At 45.4% G+C, this 20,742-nt stretch overlaps 1 protein-coding gene across 4 annotated transcripts in view; it reads right to left on the bottom strand.

Moving 5' to 3' along the window:
• The window catches only part of LOC106589318 (formin-like protein 1), a 63,749-nt gene that overhangs the window by 7,153 nt on the left and 35,854 nt on the right, over positions 1-20,742 (bottom strand). For 2 of the 4 annotated variants that reach the window (XM_014179113.2, XM_014179111.2), the window contains exons 6-17: positions 20,194-20,319; positions 18,419-18,527; positions 18,022-18,098; positions 17,515-17,608; positions 15,660-15,734; positions 15,341-15,451; positions 13,513-13,662; positions 13,231-13,332; positions 12,856-13,108; positions 841-1,092; positions 568-692; positions 41-243 (exon numbers count right to left, since the gene is read on the bottom strand). In XM_014179113.2, the coding sequence (XP_014034588.2) occupies positions 41-243; positions 568-692; positions 841-1,092; positions 12,856-13,108; positions 13,231-13,332; positions 13,513-13,662; positions 15,341-15,451; positions 15,660-15,734; positions 17,515-17,608; positions 18,022-18,098; positions 18,419-18,527; positions 20,194-20,319 (1,677 nt within the window). The remainder of the gene's footprint in view (positions 1-40; positions 244-567; positions 693-840; positions 1,093-12,855; positions 13,109-13,230; positions 13,333-13,512; positions 13,663-15,340; positions 15,452-15,659; positions 15,735-17,514; positions 17,609-18,021; positions 18,099-18,418; positions 18,528-20,193; positions 20,320-20,742) is intronic. The other 2 variants (XM_014179116.2, XM_014179114.2) reach the window with 1 other exon arrangement.

Below are 20,742 nucleotides of genomic sequence, written 5' to 3'. Positions count from 1 at the left end.
AGTATACTTTTCTTATAACAACTTGATAACAGACACATACGTCTCTATGGAAGTACAGATGTCTGAGGCGGCCATGCCTCCCTTGCGCAGGGTGATGGCGAGGTTCTTGGCTCTGTTGGGCTCCAGTAGGGACACTTTGCTGGGGGTCTTCTGGGCCACCTTCGCTCTCAGGGTCCCCACGTCAGCCGGGGCAGTCTGGGCCTTGGTCTTAAACTGCTCCTCAAAGGCATCCATGTTTAGCTCCTAGGACATGGAGTGGAGAGGTGGATGACTAATGCAGGAGCTGTTGGTAACGTCCAAACTATGCGATTTACAGTTAAACAAGTCGTTGATTCGGCAGGAAATGTTGTCATACGACGGGAGACAGATCAGATAGAGGGAGAAATACAAAGGATTTCAGGATGACAGAAGAAAGAGAAATGAGAGAGCGGCTGAGACAGAGAAAGAGGGATGGAAAGACTGGAAGGAGAAGAAAGTGAATCAGCAGTCACATACAGACGAGGACAGATTGAGATGGACAAGAATACAGATTGTAAGCAGATAGCTAGTAGACTACTGTGGGCTCACCCCCAATACGTGCTCATCATCCAGCTCATTGAAGACGGTTCCAGACACCTGGTTGGGTTTAAGGGCCTGCCAGTTGAGTGAAGGCATACGGTACTTAGTCTGAATGGGCTTCTTGTTTCTGTTACCTGTCCAGAAGAGGAACACATAATTTGTTTCATTGTGTATAACCATTTCTAATGGCCAGTCCTTGTTAGTGGGATCCAATTAACTGAAATTTTTGTCATTAGAAACACGACTGACATAACTATCTTGACCTATCGCGTGTTAGCTTACCAGTGTGTCCATCAGGCATACCCCCAAATGGTGGGGGCATTCCACCACCCGGAGGTGGTGGGGGTATACCACCCCCTGGAGGAGGTGGGGGCGGAGGAGGTGGTGCAGTCGAGCATGGAGGAGGAGGGGGAGGAGGAGGGGGAGGAGGAGGGGCTTGTGCTGTGGCCTCTGTTGTACCAGGTAATTGTGGAGGAGGGGGAGGGACTACTGACGTGGGAGGGGCCACAGGGCCTTCGACAGTCGTGATTTGTTCTGTGGATGCAGGGAAAATGAAACAATGTCAATTTTTGATGATGAATTTGATTCCATAAACCAAACTAAATGAATATTTGAAGAGTTTATTTCCAAAGCACAATATCTACCAATTTTTCACATTTGGGTTTTTCATCAGAAATTATTGCCGATGGGTACCTTCATTTGTGTGTAAATATGACTGTTCTCAGATTTTTTATTCATAGATTTGAAATGTGTATAAAAAAAGGTTTACAAAACGCTACATATTCATTGTTTAGCTGGAATGGAATGTTTGTATTCTGTATATTTGACTGTGATATGTGGTTGTCTAACCTATCCATCTTATAGGCCGAGTGCAGTCAAAAACATGATTTCCTGTGTTTTATATACAAAATAATGGAAACACTTGAGTAAATGCGAGATACAAAATATATTGAAAGTAGGTGCTTCCACCCAGGTGCTGTTCATGATTTAATTAAGCAATTGACATCCCATCATGCCATTATTTTGGCTACCATGGCTCTGCCCCCATAGGAAAACAATGCCCCCATACACAGGGCACGAGCGGTCCCTGAACGGTTTGATGAGCATGAAAACGATGTAAACCATATGCCATGGCTGTCTCAGTCTGTCGTGCTCTAGATGGCATGGCATAATTCAATTGACAATGGCGACTGAAGTACTATAACATTTACCTTTATATCTGAAGCATGGTAAGAACTAACTCTGTGCATGCAGGCACACATCAAACTGCAAGACAGCTCATTTACATATCCCCTTGACCTTCAACCTCAAGAGTGATACTGATTGGCTGTTACACACAAGAGAGGTATGGACTATCATTAAAAGGTGTATTCTCCACATATTACATCCCCCCTCTTAGTTAGAGCTTACAAGCAAACATACCTTTTTAACAATACTTTTTTTTAATCAAGAATATTGTATTTTTAATACTGCTGTAGAGTCAATGGTAGATGGTGGTCTAGTTCCACTTACAATGCCAGGTTTTACATCTGACTCACTCAAGCGCATAGTCCTGTAGCCTCGCTGGTAGTTTAGTACACCTGGCTGCTCTGGTGCACTGACTGGTGTGAGTCTCTATGACAGATGGTTCTGGTGCACTGACTGGTGTGAGTCTCTATGATAGAGTGTTCTGGTGCACTGACTGGTGTGAGTCTCTATGACAGAGGGTTCCGGTGCACTGACTGGTGTGAGTCTCTATGACAGATGGTTCTGGTGCACTGACTGGTGTGAGTCTCTATGATAGAGTGTTCTGGTGCACTGACTGGTGTGAGTCTCTATGACAGAGGGTTCCGGTGCACTGACTGGTGTGAGTCTCTATGACAGATGGTTCTGGTGCACTGACTGGTGTGAGTCTCTATGATAGAGTGTTCTGGTGCACTGACTGGTGTGAGTCTCTATGACAGAGGGTTCCGGTGCACTGACTGGTGTGAGTCTCTATGACAGATGGTTCTGGTGCACTGACTGGTGTGAGTCTCTATGACAGATGGTTCTGATGCACTGACTGGTGTGAGTCTATGACAGATGGTTCTGGTGCACTGACTGGTGTGAGTCTCTATGACAGATGGTTCTGGTGCACTGACTGGTGTGAGTCTCTATGATAGAGTGTTCTGGTGCACTGACTGGTGTGAGTCTCTATGACAGAGGGTTTTGGTGCACTGACTGGTGTGAGTCTCTATGATAGAGGGTGTTGGTACTCTGTCATTTGTCATGTTCTGTCTGTGTTCATTTGTGTCTCTTTGTGTCGCCTCAGTCAGTGATTGTGTCTTCTTCATTATCCCTGTACCTGGCTGTTCTGTCAGGTCTGAGATGCTTTCTGTTTCTGCGGTAGCGACCTCCTTCGGGTGTGATGATATCATATGATCTCGGTTCATCTCTGATTCTCACCACTGTTGCTGGCTGCCATCCTTTTGCCGTCTCCGTGCACTCTCTCTCCCTCTCGACACGAAGGAAGCGGTGACGCCATTTTGTCATAGCTCGTCTTCTGCTGCAGCTGTCTGCGTTTCAAGCCATGCTGGACATTTTTGGGAGTCACTGGCTGAAGGGCTGCTTTACTTGTAGTTTAGTTGGAGCGTAGGACACGTCCCATGAGTAGCTGAGCAGGGGAGTACTGCAGACCCCGGGACAGGTGTGTTTCTCAGGTTAGGGAGAGGTGCGTCAGGGTCGACACCTGTCTATGATGCCGACTTCAGCACGTTTTTTCACTGACTGAATGGTCCTCTCAGCCATTCCGTTTGACTGGGGAAAACCCTGGACTAGAATGAGTGATTTTGAAACCCTGGATATTTGGAGTAGTAGTCCACTATCAGAAGCAATGAGCGTTCTTGGAACTTAAACATATCAGCGGCGATTTTTTGCCATGGAGTGTCAGGCACTGTGTGTGGTAGGAGTGGTTCCTTTTGGTTGCTGGGCGGTTTCTCTTGACAGGAAGTGTACGATTCGACCATCATTCAGACATCATCAGCAAGGCCTGGCCAATACATGCGAGCTCTGGCATGCGCTAAGGAGCGTTGAATGCCCCGATGTGCAATGTGGAGCCTTTTTAGTACCTCAGCTCTAAAAGTCTTTGGGAATGATAATACGTTTGTTTACCGGGAGTAGTCCATCTTCAATGTAAAGAGAGTCTCTGATGTGCCAGTAGGTTTGCGCTTTCAGTGATGCACTTTTCTTCTTGTCTGGCCATCCATCTCTGTGTCGGTTCCTCAGCAGCCGCATCTCACTGTCTGCATCTGTGACTGCTCTCAGCTGCTGCATAACAGCACCCTCCAGTGGCTGATGTGTGGAAACTTCCTTAATGACTTTCTCGTCACTGAGGTCACATGTGTGACAGTCTGGGGTACATCCCTGGATTGCGTGTCTGCTATTAACACCTGGGGTGTAGACGATGTGAATGTCATATTTCTGTATTTGAAGCAGCATCCTTCGAAGAAAGGATTGGCAGGCGCCTTTCCAATAGGCTTGGTGATTATAGCCTCAAGTGGTTTGTGGTCAGATTGAACTCTGACCGGGAAACCACAGACATACTGGTGAAATGTCTTCAGTGCAAACAAGATTACCAGGAGTTCTTTTTCTATCTGGGCATAATTTTGTTCTGCCCCAGACAGAGCTCTGGATGCAAAGTCTATAGGCTGTTAACCTTGCATCAGAACAGCTCCAAGTTCCTCTTTGGATGCATCAGCTTGTATTTCAATATCTTCCTGTGGATTGAAGAGTTTCAGCAGCGGCGTAAGGGAGATGGCTTTCTTCAGTCTCTCCAGTGCTGCTTGTTGTTCTGGGTGCCACTGCCATGTCATGTCCTTCCCGAGGAACATTCTGAGTGGTGCAGTGAGCGTGGCTTCATCTTGTACATACTGGGTTATGAAACGTGTGTCATACCCAGTAATCTCTGTAGACCTTTTCTGTCTTCTGGTGGGGGCATCTGTGTGACTGCTGTCACCTTGATGACGGGCCCCATGCACTTCACTTCACTCACCATGTAATGTATCTTGTCAGCATTGAACCTCACATTCAGACGGATGGCTCTGTCCATCACCTGCTGTAGAACGCGGTCATGCTCTTCTTCGGTGGCTGCTGCGATTGTCAGGTCATCTGCAATTACACAGACACCATCAATGTCACCAAAACTCTCCGAGTTAAACTGCTGAAATACCTTCGCTGGCACTTTTTATGCCAAAAGGTAAGCGATTTTACCGGCACCTCCCCCATGGGGTATTAAAATGTCCAAAGATCAGCTGATTCTTGCCAATACCCCTCCTTCTCATCTAGGATAGTAAAGCTCATCTGGCCTGCTAGTTGGCATTGCGCATCCTCTGAGGTGGGTATGGAGAAGTGTTGGCGCTGTATGGCCTTGTTCAGGTCCTTAGGATCCAAACACACACTAAGAGAGACATTTTTATTTTGTGTTATGACCAGGGTGTTCGCCCACGCTGAGGGTTTTGTTACTTTGCTGACCACACCCCTCTGCTCTTGAATGTCCAATGTCTCTTTTAGCCTGTCGAGCACAGCATACGGGATTGAACAGGGGGGACTTTTGGATCAATGTAGATGTGGTGCTGGCCTGGAAACTCACCGAGTCCTTTAAACACTGATGCATAGCGCTTGAGTAGCTCTTCCTTGGAGCATGGCGGTAGTGGTGTGGCCTCTCTGCCTAGTAGTGGTGTGTCAGATGCACTCAGGCCTCTCTGCCTCGTAGTGGTGTGTCAGATGCACTCAGGCCTCTCTGCCTCGTAGTGGTGTGTCAGATACCCTCAGGCCTCTCTGCCTCGTAGTGGTGTGTCAGATGCACACAGGCCTCTCTGCCTCGTAGTGGTGTGTCAGATGCACACAGGCCTCTCTGCCTCGTAGTGGTGTGTCAGATACCCTCAGGCCTCTCTGCCTAGTAGTGGTGTGTCAGATGCACACAGGCCACTCTGCCTCGTAGTGGTGTGTCAGATACCCTCAGGCCTCTCTGCCTCGTAGTGGTGTGTCAGATGCACACAGGCCTCTCTGCCTCGTAGTGGTGTGTCAGATGCACTCAGGCCTCTCTGCCTCGTAGTGGTGTGTCAGATGCACTCAGGCCTCTCTGCCTCGTAGTGGTGTGTCAGATACACTCAGGCCTCTCTGCCTCGTAGTGGTGTGTCAGATGCACTCAGGCCTCTCTGCCTCGTAGTGGTGTGTCAGATGCACTCAGGCCTCTCTGCCTCGTAGTGGTGTGTCAGATACCCTCAGGCCTCTCTGCCTCGTAGTGGTGTGTCAGATACCCTCAGGCCTCTATGCCTCGTAGTGGTATGTCAAATGCACTCCGTCCTCTCTGCCTAGTGGTGGTGTGTGAAATGCACTCAGGCCTCTCTGCCTCGTAGTGGTGTGTCAGATACCCTCAGGCCTCTCTGCCTCGTAGTGGTGTGTCAAATGCACTCCGTTCTCTCTGCCTAGTGGTGGTGTGTGAAATGCACTCAGGCCTCTCTGCCTAGTGGTGGTGTGTCAGATGCATCTGTAACACAGAACTGTAGATGGGCTTGTTTGTGCACTTGCTATGTCATTATGCCCTTTGGTTTAATGCGGGTGCCTCCATACGCTATGAGTACAGTCTAAGCCTCTTTCACTTTGAATTGCTTGGGCAATTTGTCTCCTATTGCGTGTTTCGGAAGCACATTGGCTTTAGCTCATGTGTCTAACTTAAAGTTGACCGCCTGTCTCCCTATACGTAAGTTTGTGTGCCAGCCAGCATCTTTTTTGCATGCTTGTGTCACTGCACCTATGAACAACATGTCTACTTCCTTGACCTCGATTTTAACAGGAGCAACGTCTGTCCCTGATGTACACACTGCTGCTAAGTAATTTCTCTTGCCATATTTTTTACACTCAACGTTAAATGCAGGACACCTCTTTGATTTGTGTGTTTTTCCACATTTGCTACAAGTCTTTGTCTGCTGCTCGTTGGTGAAGTGCGCGGCCTGCCTTTGTTCTGACTGTGCTCGTGATTGCTTAAGATGGCGGCCCTTTTTTTCCATAGCACGCACAAACTGTTCTGTGCTATTGCTAGCTGACAGAGCTTTAGCCTGAGCTGATGTAACTTCTTTTGCACGGCAAACATCTATGGCCTTAGCTAGGGTTCAATCTAAAATGGAGAGTAGCTTCTCTCTTAGTCCACTATCTGTGACACTAAACACAATTTTGTCCCTTAGCATTAGATCGTCAGTGCTGTGAGTTCAGACACTTAGTCTTAATTCGGTTATACACTTGTCAATACCTGCCCGTTCATTGAACTTGTGTGCCCAAAACTGATGTCTCTGGAACACAGTATTCCTGCGTGGAGTAGTTTTCAAACGCTTTCATCACCTGGGCCAGTTTCTTGTTTTCCGGGTCGGCATATGTGATCTCCAGCTTATTGTATATCTCCGGCGCGTCTTCGCCGGTGCAGTGTAGCAAAACTGCTATTGTCCTAGCCTCTGGCTTGTCATTTAGACCACTGGCTAAGTAGTACAAGTTCAGTATTTGTTCCCATTTCTGCCAGTTTTCTGCGAGGTTTCCAGTCAACAACAACGGATATGGTGGTGTAATTGACTGCATTGCTGCTAATCTCAAAGTTGATAGCTAACAATATCAAAGTATGTTTTTTCACTCACGTTAGCGTTAGCCTGCTAACTAGACACTCGTTTTAGTAGTCTACTGGTGAAGTCATCATTCTCACTCATGCAGTTCAATCTACTGCCACTTCTGACACCACATCGTGCTCTAGATGGCACGATATAATTACATTGACAATGGCGACTGAAGTACTATAACTTTTACCTTTATAGCTGAAGCATGGTAAGAACTAACTCTGTGCATGCAGGCACACATCAAACTGCAAGACAGCCCATTTACATATCCCCTTGACCTTCAACCTTAAGAGTGATACTGATTGGCTGTTAAACACAAGAGAGTTATGGCCTATCATTGAAAAATAATTATTGAACCTTTATTTAACTAGGCAAGTTAGTTAAGAACAAATTCTTATTTACAATGACTGTCTACCAAAACGCAAAAGGCCTCCTGCGGGGACAGGGACTGGGATTAAAAATACAGAAAAATAGGACAAAACACACATCACGGCAAAGAGAGACCCACAACACTACATTAAGAGAGACCTAAGACAACAACATAGTATGGCAGCAACACATGACAACACAGCATGGCAGCAACACAACATGTCAACAACATGATAGCAACAACATGGCAGCAGGACAACATGGTAGTAGCACAAAACATGTAACAAACATTACTGGGCACAGACAACAGCACAAAGGCAAGAAGGTAGAGACAACAATACATCATGCAAAGCAGCCACAACTGTCAGTAGGAATGTCCATGATTGAGTCTTTGAATGAAGAGATGTTTGTTGCAGCTCGTTCCAGTCGCTAGCTGCAGCGAACTGAAAAGAGGAGCGACTCAGGGATGTGTGTGCTTTGGGGACCTTTAACAGAATGTGACCGGCAGAACGGGCATTGTATGCGGAGGATAAGGGCTGCAGTAGGTATCTCAGATAGGGGCGAGTGAGGCCTAAGAGGGTTTTAGAAATAGGCATCAACCTGTGGGTCTTGAGACAGGTATACAGAGATGACCAGTTTACAGAGGAGTAATGCAGTAGTAGCTCTAGCTCTAAACCCTCAGAGGTAGTAATCACACCGGTTGGGAAAGGGGCATTCTTCTTACCAAACCACATGACCTTTGTTTTGGAGGTGTTCAGAACAAGGTTAAGGGCAGAGAAAGCTGGTTGGACACCAAGAAAGCTTTGTTGTAGAGCGTTTAATACAAAATCCAGTGAGGGGCCAGCTGAGTATAAGACAGTATCATCTGCATATACATGGATGAAAGAGCTTCCTACTGCCTGAGCTATGTTGTTGATGTACATTGAGAAGAGTGTGGGGCCTAGGATCGAGCCTTGGGGTACTCCCTTGTGACAGGCACACTGCACTTCATACACTGCACTCTTTGAGAGAGGTAGTTAGCAAACCAGGCCAAAGACCCTTCAGAGACACCAATACTCCTTAGCCGACCCACAAGAATGGAATGGTCTACCGTATCAAAAGCTTTGGCCAAGTCAATAAAAATAGCAGAACAACATTGCTTAGAATCAAGGGCAATTGTGACATAATTTAGGACCTTTAAGGTTGCAGTGACACATTCATAACTTGAGCGGAAACCAGAATGGAAACCAGAGAGAATGCTATAGACATCAAGAAAGCCAGTCAGTTGATTATTGACAAGTTTTTCCAACACTTATGACAAACAAGGCAAAATAGAAATTGGCCTATAACAGTTAGGATCAGCTTGATCTCCCCCTTTAAATGAAGGACGCACCGTGGCTGCCTTCCAAGCAATGGGAACCTCCCCAGAGAGGAGAGAGAGGTTAAAAAGGTCAGAGATAGGCTGGGTGATGATAGGGGCTGGAACTTTAAAGCAGAAAGGATCTAAACCATCTGATCCAGATGTTTTTTGGGGGTAAAGTGTAAGGAGCTCCTTTAGCACCTCGGAATCATTGACTGCCTGCAGGGAGAAACTTATTAGAAGGGGCAGGGGAAAAAGAGGGAGGAGCATCGGGGCTAGTGGGATTAGAAGGGGTGGGAGATGAGGAAATGTTGGACGGGCAATGAGGCATGGCTGAGTCAAATAGGAATCCTGACTTAATGAAGTGGTGATTAAAGAGCTTAGACATGTGCTCCTAGTCATTAACAGCCACATCATCAACATTAAGGGACATGGGCAGCTGTGAGGAGAAGGGCTTATTCTCCAGGTCTTTAATCATTTTCCAGAACTTCTTGGGGTTAGACCCACTTAGAGAGAACTGCTCCTTAAAATAACCAACTTTGGCCTTCCGGATAGCCTGAGTGCAGTTATTTCTCATTTGCTTGAATGAGAGCCAGTCAGCCTGAGTATGCGTGTGCTGAGCTTTTCTCCAAATTGAATTCTTGAGGTGGAGTAACTCATCATTAAAGGTGTATAGCTCCATATATTACACAGTCACCAGATCTTAACCAAATGAACACTTATGGGTATTCTGGACCCAACGCCTGAGACAGCGTTTTCCACCACCATCAACAAAACACCAAATGACGGAATTTTCTCATGGAAGAATGGTGTCACATCCCTCCAATAGAGTTCCAGACACTTGTAGAATCTGTGCATTGAAGGTGCATTGAAGCTGTTCTGGCCAACACCCTATTAAAAAACATTATGTTGGTGTTTCCATTATTTTGTCAGTTACCTGTATATTCCATACTATGAGGTCGGAATAATACTGTGAAATTGCGAAAAATTATAATAATGCCCTTTTAGAGTAAGAGTTGTTTGAAAAGACCACTGAAATTACAGCCTGTTTTGGTGGGATGGAGTTTTAGCCTACCTGGTGACATAAATTACAATGCCTTCAGAAAGCATTCACACCCCTCTACTTTTTCCACATTTTGTTATGTTACAGCCTGAATTTAAAATGTATTAAATTCAGATATTTTTGGGTCACTGGCCTACACACAACACCCTTTAATGTAGAAGTGGAATTATGTTTTCAGACATTTCTACAAATTAATAAAAAATGAAAAGCTGAAATGTCATGTCAAGAAGTATTCAACTCCTTTGGTGCAATTCAAAAAGCAACCATTGAATATCCCTTTGAGCATGGTGAAGTTATTTATTACACTGTGGATGGTGTATCAATATGCACAGTCATTACAAAGATACAGGCGTCCTTCCTAACTCAGTTGCCGGAGAGGAAGGAAATCTCTCAGAGATTTCAACATGAGGCCAATGGTGTGTGACTTTAAAACAGTTACAGTGTTTAATGGCTGTGATAGTGGAAAAACATGGATCAACAACATTGTAGTGACTCCACAATACTAACCTAATTGGCAGAGTGAAATGAAGGAAGCCTGCACAGAATAAAAATATTCCAAAACATGTATCCTGTTTGCAACAAGGCACTAAAGTAATACTGCAAAAAATGTGGCTAAGAAACTAACTTGTTGTCCTGAATACAAAGTGTTACAGTATGTTTGGGGCAAATCCAATACAACACATTACCGAGTACCACTCTCCATATTTTCAAGCATAGTGGTGGCTGCATAATGTTATGGGTATGTTTGTAATTGTTAAGGACTAGGGAGTTTTGGAAATGGAAGAAATGGAATGGAGCTAAGAACCCCGAGGGCTCTCTATGGTCAGGGCGTGACAGTACCCCCCCCCAAAGGTGCGGACTTTGACTGCAAAACCTGAAACTACATGGGGAGGGTTAGGGTGGGCAACTAACGTCGGTGGTGGCTCCGGTGCAGGACGTAGTACCCGCTCAGACCGCGGATCCGGCCATGGAGCCGGGCTGAACGCCGTGCCCGGACTGGGCACCGGCGCAGAGGAAGGCTCCGGCCATGGAGCGGGACTGGACGCCGTGCCTGGACTGAGCACCGGCGCAGAGGAAAGCTCCGGCCATGGAGCGGGACTGGACGCCGTGCCTGGACTGAGCACTGGCGCAGAGGAAGGCTCCGGGCCATGGCACCGGCACAGGAAGCTGCGGGCTGTGGACCGTCGCTGGAAGCTCCGGGCCGTGGACCGTCGCTGGAGGCTCTGGACCGTGGACCGTCGCTGGAGGCTCCGAACTGTGAACTGTCGCTGGAAGCTCCGGACTGTGAACCGTCGCTGGAGGTTCCGGGCTGTAGACTGTCGCAGGAGACTCTGGACTGTACACACGCACTGGTGGACGAGTGCGAGGAGCCGGCACAGGTGGCACCGGACTGATGACACGCTCCTCAGGGCGAGTGCGGGGAGCCGGCACATGACGTACCGGGCTGGGGAGGCGCACTGGAGGTCTGGTACGTGGAGCCGGCACAGGTTGCACCGGGCTGGTGACACACTCTTCAGGGCAAGTGCGGGGAGCCAGTACAGGACGTACCGGACTGGGGAGGCGCACTGGAGGCCTGGTGTGTGGAGCCGGCACAGGTTGCACCGGACTGATGACACGCTCCCCCCAAAAAAAAATCTTGGGGTTGCCCTTGGGCTGTTTGTGGCCGCGGACCCCGGCGTCGTCGCTGTCCTCCTTTACTCCTTGGCGACTCCCGCCTCTTCCCATGACCAACTCTCCTTCTCCTCCTGGGCACGCTGTTTGGTCCTGTAATGGTGGGATATTCTGTCACGACCGTCGTATGAATAATTGGACCAAGGCGCAGCGTGAGTAGAATTCCACATTTTAATGATAGTGAAATTTCCAAAACAACAAAGATATAACGATTGTGAAATACGTAGCGCACATAGGCACTCCTACAAAACAAAACAAAACAATATTCCACATCGCAGGTGGGAAAAAGGACAACCTAAGTATGATCCCCAATTAGAGGTAACGATTATCAGCTGCCTCTAATTGGGGACCATACACACACACCAACATAGAAATATAATACCTAGAAACCCCCCTAGTCACGACCTGACCTAAAACACCAAAGAAATCCCTGAGGGCTCTCTATGGTCAGGGCGTGACATCTACAAAGTATTGACTCAGGTGTGTGAATACTTATGTAAATGAGATATTTATGTATTTCAGTTTCAATAAATGTGCAAACATTTTCACTTTGTCATTATGGGGTTTTGTGTGTAGATAAGACAAAAAAAATCCAAACCTCTGCCAATAATAGCTAGTTTTCTGTTTTCCTCTCCCCACTCCACTCCCAGACAGTCCTAGTTAAATTATTGCTTGAGAAATTGCTCTTTTTCTTTATTTTTTTACCATTTTAATTTAAAACAATCACAGTGAGGTACTTAATTGTTACCAAGAAATGGTTTGATATTGAGATAAAAACGGCTGCATTGGACCGTTAAGTCGCCTTGGATCAGATATTCTGCTGAATGACTAAAATGTCAAATGTACATTTTATTCATTTTTCATATTACTGTATTTAAATACAGTTATATATATATATATATAATATAAAATGTACTTATTTGCTACATTTGACTGTGAAAAACCTAGCAGTACTACTTATTTCTCTGAGAGTGAGCCGGGTACATAGCATTGATAACATGATCATTTGTCTCTCTGAAAAAAAACAGTGATAGATTTGAACAAATACCTGTCTGTCATTAAACAACCCCATGCCATGACTAGATAGTGAAAAAAAACACACCAATCTCTTTCATAATTTCTTTAAACAATAAAAGCTCATTTACCAACATTTCAGAAAATGGATATCTAGCGTTTTGCAATGAAACTCTTGATTTCTGACATGGTTTCTGAGCCCATGTGTGTGGCTTGTAGCTCACCTGTTTTTGCAGGGATGAAAACAGGAGGGATGACAGGGACCACATGGAGGTCCAGGTGTCCCGAGGACGTGCGCTCCATTCGAATCAGCCCCTGGCACACAAGCCCCTGAACTTTCTCCTCCAGCTCCGCTAAGGCCTGGGCCGAACGATCTCTATCCCTCGCCCGCTCTTTTTCCCTCTCTCGTTCTATCTCTCTCTCTATCTCCCGCTGTTGTAGAATGGTCGCCTGGTCACAGGACTCACGCAGACTCTCCTGTTACACAGACAAACATGTCTGTGTGTTAGCCCTCTGAGTTATAGCCTAGGCATTAGCTCTGGATCTAACGCAAGTCTTCTTTGTGAATGTAATGGACTGTAGTTCGATGATAGGTCTACCTTTAGGAGCTCCACCTCCTTGGTGGTCTGGATGAGTTGTTTCTCCAGCTCAGACACTTTCTCCAACGCCTCCCTCTCACTCTCTTCCAGTCTGCTGCTTATCTATAACGCACACATATGCACACACTTATGTAGTCGTACAGACACATGTAGAAACGCACAGCACATCTACTTACTCTAAACCTTCAACGTGTGTACTAGCAAAGCGTCAAGTTCACCCAGAAGCAACACATCAGAATAAAGGTTACATAGAGGACGTGTGTTCTTTAATGGTATGGTCACCTGTGCATTGTGCTCCTGCAGCTCCTCCATGTGTTCCAACAGGGCGTTCTTGGTCTCTGCATCCTCCAGCAGAGCACCCACATCAAACACGTTGTCTAGGTAGGCCTGGATCTGCACCAGCAGCCGGTCACTCTCCGTGAACTTTAACCTCTGTACATGACAGAGGGACACATACACACATACAGTGCATTCGGAAAGTATTTAGACCCTTTCACTTTTTCAAAATGTTGTCACGTTACAGCCTTGTTCTCAATTTGATTAAATAAAAAACGGAAATATCACATTTACATAAGTATTCAGACCCTTTACTCAGTACTTTGTTGAAGCACCTTTGGCAGCGATTACAGCCTCGAGTCTTGATGCTACAAGCTTGGCACACCTGTATTTGGGGAGTTTCTCCCATTTTTCTCTGCAGATCCTCTCAAGCTCTATCAGGTTGGATGGGGAGCATTGCTGCACAGCTATTTTCAGTTCTCTCCAAAGATGTACGATTGGGTTGAAATCAAGGCTCTGCCTGGGCCATTCAAGAACATTCAGAGACTTGTCCCGAAGCCACTCCTGCATTGTCTTGGCTGTGCGCTTAGGGTCATTGTCCTGTTGGAAGGTGAATCTTTGCCCCAGTCTGAGGTCATGAGCACTCTGGAGCAGGTTTTCATTAAGGATCGCTCTGTACTTTGCTCATCATACCAGATAATCTTGTTTCTCATGGTCTGAGTCCTTTAGGTGCCTTTTGGCAAACTCCAAGTGGGCTGTCATGTGCCTTACTGAGGAGTGGCTTCCATCTGGCCACTCTACCATAAAGGCCTGATTGGTGGAGTGCTGCAGAGATGGTTGTCCTTCTGGAAAGTTCTCCCATCTCCACAGAAGAAATCTGGAGCTCTGTCAGAGTGACCATTGGGTTCTTGGTCACCTCCCTGACGAAGGCCCTTCTCCCCTGATTGCTCAGTTTTGCCAGGCGGGCAGCTCTAGGAAGAGCCTTGGTGGTTACAAACGTCTTCCATTTAAGAATGGTGGAGGTCACTGTGTACTTGGGGACCTTCAATGCTGCAGACATTTTTCTGTACACTACCCTAGACCTGTGCCTCGACACAATCCTGTCTTGGAGCTCTACGGACAATTCCTTCGACCTCATGGCTTGGTTTTTGCTCTGACATGCACTGTCAAATGTGGGACCTTACATAGTGAGGTGTGTGCTTTTCCAAATAATTTCCAATCAATTGAATTTACCACAGGTGGACTCTAATCAAGTTGTAGAAACATCTCAAGGATGATCAATTGAAAACGGATGCACCTGAGCTCAATTTAGAGTCTCATAGCAAAGGGTCTGAATGGTCTGAATACTTATGTAAATAAGGTATTTCATATTTTTTATTTTTTTATACATATGCAAACATTTCCCAAAAGCTGTTACGGCTTTGTCGTTATGGGGTATTGTGTGTAGATTGATGAGGATTTTTATTTATTTTATCCATTTTAGAATAAGGCTGTAACGTAACAAAATGTGGAAAAAGTGAAGGGGTCTGAATACTTTCCGAATGCACTGTATATATAGACAAACAGAGATACATTACTATTGTTCTATTTAATGATGTGCCCACACATGCATAACTGGTTTACCTTCAAATGAAGTCTCCTATGACAACAAAAACATACTCATTGGAATTATGCGTCCTTAGGTTTTTGGTAATGATAAGGAAAGACAGCTGTAAGGTATTATAAGTCATATTCTTAAAAAAAACTGGGGGTATATGTGGATATTTTCTGAAAATATCTGACCACGGGTCAGGGGTTAGGGGGCAACTTCTCTCTGTGATTCTGTATCACTCACCTCTAGATAGTCATCCAGGCCATGGTGGGTAAACTCATACTGCAGATGGACCCTAAAGTTCATGTTCTCCACTGAGTGGACCACAATGTTGATGAACTGCATGCACGCCACCTGGTGGACATAAACAGTAGGAGATGGCATGGTACACTGTGGCAAAACTATGCTAGCGTAACTTCAATGGTTTACATCAATGAAGTCGAGTTGACATCTACTATAACTTGATTATCAAGTCTGAGCATGATCTCTTCTGTGTACAGATGGAGATGGACATAATGAAGACCTAATGAACACGAAGTGCGCACTTTGGAGCCAGACTCACCATAAAGTCAATGTTGCTTTCTTCATTGCAGAAATACTCCATGAGCTTCTCAAAGCGGCTCTTCTCTCCACATACCTTATGAACGACATAGATGGAAGGCGAAAAGGTTTTCGATTGGGCACATAATTCTGCACTGCAACACCACAAATATGCACGGGGGGGGGGGCAGGGTATCCTTAAATACAGCCATCTGTACCCCATGCAGTCTATCTTTCACTTGGTATGCCTCTCCTCTCTCTCTCTCACTCTCTCTCTCTACCCCTAGGCTATCGCAAATGACTTCAATAATAGACGTAAACTGACTTTAATAATGGAAGATAAAACATCAGCATTGCTCATACATACAAAAGTGGGTTCAGAACACTCTGCACTCTAGGAGTAAGTAGTGTGTTTGAAACGGAAATATATCAGTTGGACAACTCTATTGTGTGATGTCCATTATCGGCACCCTCTAAACATGTGTGATATGTCTTTAAGGACTAACGCCGCCTCCCCCCTACCCGCTCATGTCCACTAAATAATGCAGGCCTGCACTTCAACCTGCCAGCCTGTACCCCAACAATGCCCACGCTCTGCCACTGTGGGCAACAGGAGCCAGCCTGGCACGCCGCATTCCCGCCTCCGCTACTTCACTCCTCTACAATGTGCTATCTGTCATCTCTCGCTCTCTCCCTCCATTAGTCTCTCACCCACACAGTCTCGCTGCGCCGTACCAAAACAAGGACCACTCACTGTGCCACTTTTGATGCCAGCTCTGTAACTGATACTAGGATACTACTCTAAGGTATTGCTTAAACAATGTGTGCGATTGGATATGAGAAGGCGAGAGCTCTGGATACCGCAATTATTGATGACTTTTATCGAGCTGATTTGAAAGAGGGTAGAAAAACTCAATCCCTCTTTAAATATTTCACAACTTTGTGTGCATTGTTTACCCGATGCCTATCTCTGAGTGTCATATTATAGGTCTTGAAAAATACGGACTGTAAGTAACCAACACTGATATATCATGTGTTCTGATACTTCCTCAAGCCACCAGACATACGTCATAGGAAACGAGTGAATGTGAGACCTTTTGATAGAGAGTTGTCTGCTCTGGTCAATGTCCATGTAATTATCCGCTCTAGGGAGAGGTTTCACATAACTACTTGACTAGGATCAGCTTAACTCACCCCATTCCCACTTATGCAAACCAGGACTTCAAAGACAAAACTGACCACAGATCAGTGCTTAGGGGCAACTATCCCTAGGTTGCAGTGGGGCCTCAAGTACGAAGATCTAGCTTCCCAGACCTTGCCCATTGCTAATAATACCCAGGTCTACATCACAATGTCTGGGTAACCCTATTCATGGAGGTCTTTTTCTGTTGGCAACAGTTGCTCCCTTGACAGACAGTGATGAAAGGTCCACAGAAAGGTTCAACTGTCACGTTGCCAACAAATGTTACGAATGTTTGTGCTCCCACACCCTCCCGCCCCTTCCTTACTTTGTGTCTGCTTATAGGGGACAACTGCCCCGACAGCTGCCATGGGGGTCGATGTGTGAAGGGGGTGGTGGGGTTTCAAACTGAGACAGGATGTCTTTAGGTGGGGGTTGAGAGGTTGACTTGGAGTGAGCCGTGTTCACACTAGTGTGAGTCAAGGAAAGCATGCAGACGACTGATGGCCACATCCTAATTTTTGGAGAGATCTCTGCATGTAACTAATGTAAGCTTCGCGTAAATTGTGCACTGACGTCAATGGGAGATTTGGGAAACTGGGAGCCTCTATGACATGTCATATGATATTGAGAGAAGGGTGTAGGGCTTGACAGGACTTGTTGGCGAAGAGACTGTCGTCTTGGATACCCCTCTAACCTCTTTGAAGTTGTCGAAGGCGGAGAGGATGATGTCATGACCCCCCCTCACTAGACACACGGCAGCCAGCAGCTCCAGCACCAGGGCCTTGGTCCTGATGGGTAAAAGTGTACATTATAATACCCTCATACACACACAAACACGCACACACGCACACACACACACACGTTTGTTTTACTATCCTTGTGGGGCCCAAACAATTGGTTCCCATTCAAAATCCTATTTTCCATAACCCTAACCCTTAACCCCAAACCCTAACCCTAACCTTATTGTAACCCTGACACTAAACCTAACCCCTAAGTCTAACATAATCTTTTTCCTTCTGTGGACTGGCGAAATGTCCCCACCTCTGGTCCCCACAAAGATAGTAAAATGAAAAACACACGCACGCACGCACACACATACACACACACTCAACAACAATGTTATTTTACACAACAGACAGACATACAGACTCAACACACACACACACACACACACACACACACTAATAATACTGGTCCTCACCTGGGATTCCTGTTGTTGAGGCTGAGCGTGATCTCGTTTACACAGCATGGGTGGGTCATCACCAGGTTAAACCCAGACTAAACACACATACACACAGTTGTCAGTCATCACCATTGTCAGTCATATGACAAATACTGCAGTGTAGACTTGACTCCTACTGACACAAAGCCTGTCAACTGTCACTTTTGTCAATGGACACTGTCTTCCAGCACAGGAGAGAGGCACCAAGTTAAGGTGTGAAAAACCACAAACCGTGAGGCTAAATTAAACGTTATTCCAAGCTAACTCTATTGAGTCACTCTGTTTTAACAGTCGACATAAAGGTGAATAGGCCTACCGGACAAAATATTATAGGTTGAGTTAAGGTTAAATGAGGTTTCCATGGGGCGGTATGTACCTGGTAGTTCATGATGGCACGTAGACACATGATGCAGAGGTGAACGTCGTCTTTCTGACTGACAAGGCGTGACTTCCTCAGCGCTTTCCTGTTGTGGAGAGAGTTGAATCTGCCAGGTGAGAAACGTAGCTGTTATTAACATGTTATTACTAATGCATAGCGCTATGCATTGTGCAAATGTGGGGTTGTTACATAACACCAAAGCCGCAGTAACCCATTTTCCTTCAAAGCCCTTGCGGTATGTTTAAATAACTACACAATGTAAACTCTGGGTGTTTCTAATGTCTACATACTTCAAAATTGTTCATAGATAAGAGTTACTCCCTCGCCTACATTTTCAGCGCTAGAGTCATTCTTGTTAATGATGAACTAAGAAATGTGCCTTTATTCACATTCTCAACACCACAACGAGAGGCAGAATGGCGGTGTGCATGTTAATAGTCCCTTCAAAATGACAGCCGAGTTAGTAAGAGCGAGAGAGGGCTAGAGAAATGTTAGAGAAAGAGACAATCCAGCATGAGAGAGAGGAGGCGATGAATGAGACATGGTTCTTACACACCCCTCTTGGAAGCATCAATGACAGGCAGCGCCCCAAAATGGACATCAAGATGTCTGTCGATGGGTGGAATGTCTGATGGTTTGGCCCTAGTCAGATATTGCTCACATGTACACAATGTTTACATTTAGACAGACTACATTGTTGAGAGGGAGGCATGCTGCATCCAACATTTACCCAACAAAACAGTTAGTGTGACAGGAACGTGGCTCCTCCAGATGAAAAGGATTATAGAGGTGTGTGTGTGTGAGTGTGTCCGTCCGTCCGCCTGTCTGTTGACATGAGTATGTGTGTGTGTGACAGCTTGGGACAGATTGGGACGGCTTGACGCCACAGGTTAATCTACAGTATGTGCTCACTGTGTCTCCGCTGTACCAGTTGCGCCAAGGTTCTCATAATGTTAATGACCAATCAAAAACGTTCTAAGACATTTTGAGAACATTTTCAACAGACAAAACTGAGATCACACTGTTCCAGGAATTCGAAGCACGGTGCAAAGGATTTATGTTACGTAAGAAGAAACATTGTCCAAGGTTTGCTTATGGCATAAGCTTTGTTCCATGGCAAGGAATGTTACACTGACCACGTTTACATGCACACCAATATCGCGTTATTATTCGGGATACTCAAGTATTCTGTTTTTGAGTTGACACAACATCATATCCCGTTTACAATAACCCGAAAAAGCTTGTATGCCGGTTATGAGAAACCCGGATAAGATGCCTGGGATATGCTGAGCTAAAATGGGATTAACATTTTATCCCGTTAACCTGTTGTTTTTGCGGTCTGCGCAAGGTCAGTTTCGCATACCGTGGGTCTTGTGTGATGATATCTGATTGTCAAAAAATCACTTCAAAAAGTAGGCTACCTGCAAAATTCAATCCACCATAATAATTCCATAATAATTTTGCTTACTTTAATTAATATACTATCATTTAAATTAAGTTTCTGCTTCTAATTTCCGACATTTGGTAGGCCTTATTAGAATTTCGACATTTGTTAGGCCATTTGTTTTTCAACTCTAGTTTTATGGCAGGGGAAATGGTGTGTGTGTGTATGTCACAATGTGTGTGGAGAGGAGTGGGAGTCATTGTTCTTTCCTCACAATTAATGCCCATGAATCTAGGATGCAAGAACTACAAGTGTAGTCCAACCTCAGTCCCATCTGACAGACAGAAGCTCATGTCCATTCTTCTCACCAATTCCTGGTAACACTCACCTCACAGTAAGGGCACGAGCAGCTTTAGAACCACCATGGGTTGGAGAGTTACTGGCACTCCTCGTCAAGTCCTCCATCGATTTTTCTGGTGTGGAAGTCCCATTGTCCAAACTTTCCATGTCATAGCTGAGAGTCCAAAGTAGCAGGAATTTGGACATGAATGGGAGAGTTGACCCAATATTATCAATGTGGAATATTAAAGTTATGTTAAATGTTAAATCTAAAGCTCTCAGATATGTTTCATTACTAAAGTGTCCCAAAAAGAAGAAGGAAAGACCCAGAACTACCATAAAGACCTACGTCATGTTGAAGCCTAAAAATCAAAACATTTTCCTCTCAGATTGTCCCATTCACATACAAGTGCCTTCAGAAAGTATTCATAGCCCTTGACTTATTCCAGATTTTGTTGTGTTACAGCCTGAATTCAAAATGTATTAAATATATATTTTTGTCTCTCCCATCTACACACAATACCCCATAATGACAAAGTGATTTTTTTTGTTGACATGTTTGCACATTTATTGGAAATAAAATACAGCAATATCTCAT

Source organism: Salmo salar, chromosome ssa28 (assembly GCF_905237065.1).
Source record: "Salmo salar chromosome ssa28, Ssal_v3.1, whole genome shotgun sequence".
Taxonomy (NCBI): domain Eukaryota; kingdom Metazoa; phylum Chordata; class Actinopteri; order Salmoniformes; family Salmonidae; genus Salmo; species Salmo salar.
The sequence above is the reverse complement of the archived record's forward strand: the minus strand, read 5'-3'. Positions and strand labels throughout refer to the sequence as shown.